General features: G+C 41.3%; 1 protein-coding gene across 1 annotated transcript in view; it reads right to left on the bottom strand.

Annotated features, from left to right (window-relative positions):
• Positions 1–889: 889 nt before the first annotated feature.
• ADAMTS12 (ADAM metallopeptidase with thrombospondin type 1 motif 12) overlaps positions 890–7,129 on the bottom strand; it is a 161,466-nt gene continuing 155,226 nt past the window's right edge. Inside the window, exons 22-24 of the mRNA XM_088054251.1 lie at positions 5,982–6,128; positions 4,098–4,251; positions 890–1,442 (exon numbers count right to left, since the gene is read on the bottom strand). Coding sequence (XP_087910377.1) covers positions 1,207–1,442; positions 4,098–4,251; positions 5,982–6,128 — 537 coding nt within the window. The 3' untranslated portion in view covers positions 890–1,206. The remainder of the gene's footprint in view (positions 1,443–4,097; positions 4,252–5,981; positions 6,129–7,129) is intronic.

The raw sequence follows: 7,129 nt of genomic DNA, 5'->3' as shown, positions 1-7,129 counted from the left end.
TTCTGTTGCAGAATTAGCTGGTACAACCACTATGCTCCATCAATTTCCAGACAGCTTTTTGTGCCCTGCTGACACGTACCATTTGTATCTGAATACCTGCAGCTATAGAGACTGGACATAGTTTTGACTTGGTTGCCTTATCTAATCTCAAATGGCCTTGGATAGTTGATTTTAAATGGAGAGGAACTATAGATGATACTTAAGAATGTTACTGTCTGTCTAGCAAAAGATCTGCAAAACCCACTTTTCCTTTATACTGAAATTATTCTATCAGATGGAATGTATAGAACTGTCTAAAAGATATTGCTGGTTTCTCCCCTAAATGTGTAAAAAAGATGAGTAGATATGGCACTTAGGGGTGTGGTTTAGTGGTGGACTTGGCAGTGCTGGGTTAGAGGTTGGACTTGTTGATCTTAAAGGTCTTTTCCAACCTAAATGATTTTATGACTATTAAGGTGGTAGATGCAAACAACTTGGCTTTTGTGCTACCAAGAAATACTGCTTAAAACATATTTGGGAACTTAACATCCCATATGTTATGGGATTTTCAATTTACAGCAAGACATTTGTAGCAGAAGAAAACTGTCAAGAACAGGTTATGGCTGAGGTATCCTTTAGAGGTTCAGTCAAGTACTGAGCTAAGATTTTTTTTTCTTCCTGAAAAAAAACAGTATTTCAATTCATCCTGCCTATCACAAGCAGTTTTTACAAAACTCTGCTTTTAAATTTATGAAGCGAGCAATGAATTTAGAGAAAAACTGCCACTTCACCTTTATTCCTAAAAAAGAAAGGCAAGTGAGCATTAAGAGAACTGGCCCATGGCACAGGTATGTCTGTTGCCCCAAGGGCCACCTTCACTAAGCACTCTTGAATAAGCAGGGCTGGTGTTTCAAGTAGGTTTTGGAAAAGAGTTGGAAGAACAAGTTAAGCACTCATTACAAAAAATCAGAAAATTCTTGCAAGCCTGTTTCTAGTGCCTATGCATGCCTAAGAAGTACTAGCTGCTGGTACATGGAAAATTATGTTACAATTTTAGGAGTATTACAGAGAAAAACTGAAGCAGTAAATTATGACTGATAACCCTAGCCAATGTATTTTCCCAGTTTTGATCACAGATTTCCATTTATGCCGGATGGTTCAGAAAAATGTAAGGAACACAAAACCTGTAAACAGAAGCTCTATTCAAGGAAACAAGAAAAGAAACAGCTAGTGCCAAGCTGCTTGGTTGTTGTTTCCTTGGTTTTGAGGTGGTTTTCTTCTAGATTTAGTGTAATTTTGCTGTTTGAAGCCTCGCTGATCTCCATGTCTTGCTTTGCTTCTAATTCGGGGCTGACTACATGTGAAGCAGCACTGAGTCTGTATTGATGGCAGCAAGCACTTGCCAATGCCTTTCAGCCTCTGGCAGAAGTGAACTGACAGCTGGTCTTTGCTGCAGGGCAGCCCTGTGGGGAAGAAGATAGTAAGAATTAGCTGTAATTTGCTGACACACTCCCTGTATTTCTAGAATTTTTATTTGTGCCAGACAGTCGTGTCTATTAAGGGTCTTTCTTATGGTGGCTTTCTCTTCCCTGTATTATGGGTCAGCTTGACCTCCCTCTGAAATTCTAGGATCTTTTAGTGAACACAAGACCTTCTGTTGTGAAAAACACAGCACTCATGACTGTTCAGTGAGTCTACTTTTGTGCCAGATACAGCTGATCTATGTTTTCCACTTTGACTTTTCTGCTGATAAGGACTGCCAGAGAAAGTCTGGCAACAATGATTTGAGTTTGGTACTTTTGCGTTCTTGTAACTGCCCCTAAGAAAAGCAGCATGGGCTGGCAGAGTGCTGCACAGCCAGTCAGGGCAGGCAGGAGAGCACAGACAATGCACATGCATGTTCAGCTTGGCTAGGCTTTAATTCCTGCAGCATCAGAGTACAGCACGGACTGCTGCTGTCTGATAGGTCTGTGGAAGCTCTAATGAACTGAGATGGGCCAGATTTAGACAGGTATCAGAAACTGAAGGTCCTCAGCTGTGAGAAGACAAGGTGTGCAAAAGAAGGAAGATGGTATATTAGCAAGGCTGTTCTCCAGCAAATCCCTCAACACTGCAATCGGAGAAACTCGATGAAAACTTGTATAAAGGTAGTTTAAAACAGATGAAAGCAGTTTTTTTTCACACCAAGCTGTGAACCTCTAGAATAGCTGTCCTCAGGATATCCAGCCCCCAGAGCTGGAAGTTAGGGATAGGCAACAGAACAAAGCTTCCATAAATCAGGAGGAGATGGTTAGGGACATGTTTTACCAATTGAGACACTCACAAGTCTACAGCCCCAGAAGAGACTTGTCCCAGAGTAATGAGGAAACCAGTGTGAGAAAACTTGCCAAACCACTCTCAGCCACCTACCAGCAGTCCTGGTTAACCTTCCAGCTGACTGGAAACTAGCAAATTTAATGCCCATCTACAGGAGGGTCAGAAGGATGATCCAGGGGATTACAGGCCTGTACAGCCACCTGAAAGGAGTCTGTAGTGAGGTGGGGGTCAGCCTGCCTTGCCACACCTACAGTGAGAGGACGAGAGGAACGGCCTTAAGCTGAGACAGGGGAGGCTCAGAATAGCTTTAGAAAAAATTTTTCACTGTTAGGGTGGTCAGGCATTGAACAGGCTGCATGGGGAGGTGGTGGAGTCACCATCCCTGGAGGTGTACAAGGTGTCTGGATCTGGCACTGGGTGATGTGCTTTAGTGGTTCAGGGGGTTACAGGGGCACTGCTGGGTGCGTGGTTGGACTGCAGGGTCTCTTCCAACCTTGACGATTCCATGATTCTGTGAACTTGCTGCCCCGAGAGGGTGGAAGCAGACAGCATCACAGCATCAAAAAGAGTTTGCAACATATTAATGGAAGTTTAAATAAAAATGCACTACATGGAGAACTCTTAATAGTCCTAATATATGTCAGTTGGGAATGCTGGAGGACTATCACGGAAATGAATCTCAGGAAAACACCAAGCTCCTGCGTTCCTACTAAGCAGCATTTTTTTATGCCATTGTTGGAGACATAAGGGTGGGCTGCACAGACCAGTGCTTACCCAGCAGGGCATTTCTTATGTTTTACAGGCTGCTTGAACTTTTATTCACAGAAGGAACTATTACTAATATGTGTAGGCAGTATTTACCTGACTCTGTCTTGCTGAACATGGGAGGGACAGGAAACAAGCAGACCAATCCACCCCAGGGAAAAACATGTGTTAAAACTCTTTGAAAAGCAGCAGGACTGATGCATCACTCTCAAGAGCATGTCAGATCTGCACTACCCTCAGGATTCAAACCATTGTCTCACTGTCAGATTAGACCCTTAGCACTGACTAATAGGGAAGATCATGCTCCAAAAGGCTTCTGAAAGTTTTTCTACAACTTTTTCTAAAACTTTGGAAGTTTTTCTAGAACTGTGAGCCATTGCTGTTCTTAGAGGGGACTTGCTGGATACAGCAGTACACAGACTGCACATAAAGGTGTGTATCCTCCGTAAGCTTCCCCCTTCCCCTGATGCCTTTTTTTTTGGGCTATAAACCATGTACACAGCTGGTCTCCTTTGAAGGTACAGGACACCCTCACAAGTACTCACAAGAGTACTTCTCTCCACCTCTTGATTTTGGACAGTCTCACCCAGTGGGACACTGTTTTTTTTTACAGTATCTGTTAGAATTTTCTTGCTTGCACTCCCAGTCCAGAACTTACAGCTTACATAGAGCGATCTATCTTAAGAAATGGCATCTGTTTGGACTCACTGTGTGTCCTTCCACAGCCCTCATTGCAGCATGAGGTACCTAAAACAGGCCAGCACAAGCAGACCTACTAATTTAGCTGTGCCATCATAAATTAGGGATGCATGCTCAGAGGCTGCACTCCCCACCATGGCAGCACAAGGCCAGAAGTGCTGGAAGACACAACAGTGTGGTTCTGCCAACAGAGCAGCTGAGCAGTAGCAGGCCATGGTGACCTGTAATTACTGAGCCCACACTACTCAGAAGAAGTTGACAGATTGAGTCAGCTCTCACTTTTTGCAGAATCTCAGCACAAACGGAGAAAACTGTTCCATGCAGGTGTATTACTTTACCTGTATTTTTCCTGCAGTCTTGCAGATTACATTTCTGATGTTTTGTGGGCTTGGGTTTGTCCATGCACATACTGTCATCTTCAGTTTCATTAATTTCTGTATTCATGCATTCCACAGTTCTTTGCTGAATTCCCCCTCCACAAGAAACAGAACACTGAAAAATTTTAACATACATAAATTTTTTTGCATGGAAATTTTGTAATATGGCAATATTTGAGCTGTGATGTGACAGGAAGCTAAAACTGCCATGTGATCCAGAAGCAATGGCATTACAGTACTCTGTGTACTGTACACTCCAACCAGACACCCCCATGGTGCATTGTGGTCAGATTTGGCAGGATACAGTAGAGGGTAAATAGTACAAATACAGCATCTTGGAATGTGTAAATAGGGGAAGAAGACTGTTTTCTACAGAGGAGGAAAAGGATTACTTTGCAGTGTCAGTTCAACAATATAAGAGACTCATAAACCAAATTCATACAAATTAGGATGGTTTTTGCTCCCTGTGTTTTCTGAATATCTAAGTTAAACATGAATAACCAATTGTAATGTTAGGTCTATAAATGACCAAGCTAAGATTTTTAAAAAAACCCCAAAAGGTTTTGTTTCTTTCCTGGCTTTTAAACAGAGTTTACCCTTTTTTTATGATCATAAAAGAACTGCCAGATGCTTGTTCTGGCTGCACATAGAAGGCCATAAAACGCAAACACTTTTAAAATATATTCCTGTACCATTCTGTAAATGTACTTAACTCTTGTGACTTCCCAGAGTGTCTGAGAATCCTGATTAGTTTTAATTTTTTTTTCTGTACAGATAAATAATGCCAGCAGATAAATGAGATAAAGAATTCAGCAGATAGAGAATGTCAGCTAATGAAGCACAAGAGATGAAGACAAGAGTGGAACCTCTGCCATATTTCTGCAAATTATCCCCTCTCTAATGCGTATCTCTGTACATGAAGAACAATAGTGTTGGCATGAGGTACACTAAAATACCTTAAGTATTCTTGCAAAAACTTTATATTGATGTTTAAAGAATTTTTATAAAGTAAAATCATTAATGAATACATTGATATGGGATTAATAAGTAAAATAGTTGGTATAATGTTTGGTATTCCGTTGCTAATTTTATGTGCTTCACTTCCATATGTGTTACACTAACTCTACATTACATAATAGTCATGTCTCATCTAATGGCCTGTGTCAAAAGCAACTAATTGAATTTTCTGTCTTAAATGAGATTCCAGTGTTTCCTGATTTGTGGCTCCTGCTTTTAGCATTCCTTCAGTCTCCCATTCTGCTGTGAGGAGCTCTTGTAATGTATGCAATGTTTATTAAGGAAACTGGAGAGGAAGGTTTATTAGATATACTAGTTTCCTTATAGATAAATATGTATAGCAGATACTGGAAGGTTCCCCAAAGATATACCTCATATTTGTCAATAAAATTTCCAGGTACTAAGTAGGAGACAATTGGTGAAAATTCAGAATTTCTCCTTGCGTAGGCAAGTACAATATTCCCCAAAGTTGTTTTGAGGATCACCCAGTCCCCTCAATAGCTTCAAACAGTGGAAAATTTCAAACATGCAGTGGAAGAATGTTACTGGTAAAATTCCTTTGTTCTTAGACAAGACAAAAAATCCCAGGCTTCCAATGACATCTAATAAAGCAACAAAAAGTAGAAGCTACAATATCTGTCACCTGAAGGAACATGGGCTGGCTATGAAATGTGCAGTAATGTTTTCAGAAGTTCTTCTCCTGCAGCTTCAGCTGTGCATAAAAAACTGTACTTGCCACAGGCGCTGATGTTGAGAGACAAGTGGATAATATGACCAAATATGGCCAACTCATGACAAAAAGTAAAACAGAAATAAACTGAATCCTACCGGGCTCCAGGCCTGGTGAGTCCACTGTGTGCAAGGCTGCCTGTTACACGACACAGTGGTGTCAGGTCTTTGGGTCCAGTCACAGTGCCCTTCCCGTGGGCAGGAGATGTGCCGCTCCTGCTGGCCACCACCACACGTCCTCGAACACTGGCAAAAGAGGGGCACAGTCAGAGAGAGCCAGGAAAGGATGAGAAACCAGAAACAGATCACAAAGATGGCTGGACATATTCATTCAGAAATGTGGGGCCACAGATAACAAGAACCCAGGGTCACAGGCCCACGGGTTTAGAAAGATGTACAGGCTAGCTGGCACATCAAGTCCTGAAGTCCAGGCATGAAGAAAAGCTCTGCACTGAGACACTTATTGCATGTGCTTGGAAGAAGACTGAGAAAAATATGACACCTGGGGAAAATCTGCTCCTGGCACATAATACTGGAAGGACTAAAGGGCAGAGTAGAAGTGGCTACACAGAACAGGCAGCACAGAACTGCTCATCAGCATCACCAACACCAGTAGCATCTCTAACAAGAATTAGAAGTCATATGTCTGCAGGATTAATCTGTAATATTAAATGAAGAAAGAACAAGTTCATAAAATGCAGCATCTCATTTTTATGAATTGGTTGGGGACATTGAAATTCAATCCATACATCAACTGAACTCTTCGGTAGTAAAAGTGTCATGCAAAGATAGTGACCCAGGTTATTTTTTAAACATTCTTCTGTCTACATCCTAGAACTACTTAGCCACTGATTTCTTACTATTTTTTCACTAAGTCTGTAGTAGGGTCTGCTTGAAATACACAAAGTATTTCATACTCTGATATGAAATAAGGTATCAAATATACTTTGAATAATGTATTGTTACTGTCCTACAAGGAATTGCATGGACAGAACAATATATATGACATGTGATAAATGAACCTTTTCAATCCATTTCTATCCAGTATCCTTAGCATGAGGACAACTGCCAGGGTTGGACTAGTGTTTTTATAAATTATTTTAAGTGGCAATCAAATGCAATCATTTGGCTATTTTTATTTTTCCAATCCCTGCTTATTGTGCTGACAGCATACCCTGGTCTCCTCCAGGTGTGGTTTGCTGGTACCCTGTAAAGAAAATGTGATCACCTCCCTTAAAATCCCAAAG

This window comes from Pseudopodoces humilis, chromosome 4, assembly GCF_049639895.1.
Source record: "Pseudopodoces humilis isolate 2021_Gansu_Grassland_sample_001 chromosome 4, ASM4963989v1, whole genome shotgun sequence".
NCBI classification, from domain to species: domain Eukaryota; kingdom Metazoa; phylum Chordata; class Aves; order Passeriformes; family Paridae; genus Pseudopodoces; species Pseudopodoces humilis.
This window is presented reverse-complemented; position numbering and strand designations above follow the sequence as displayed.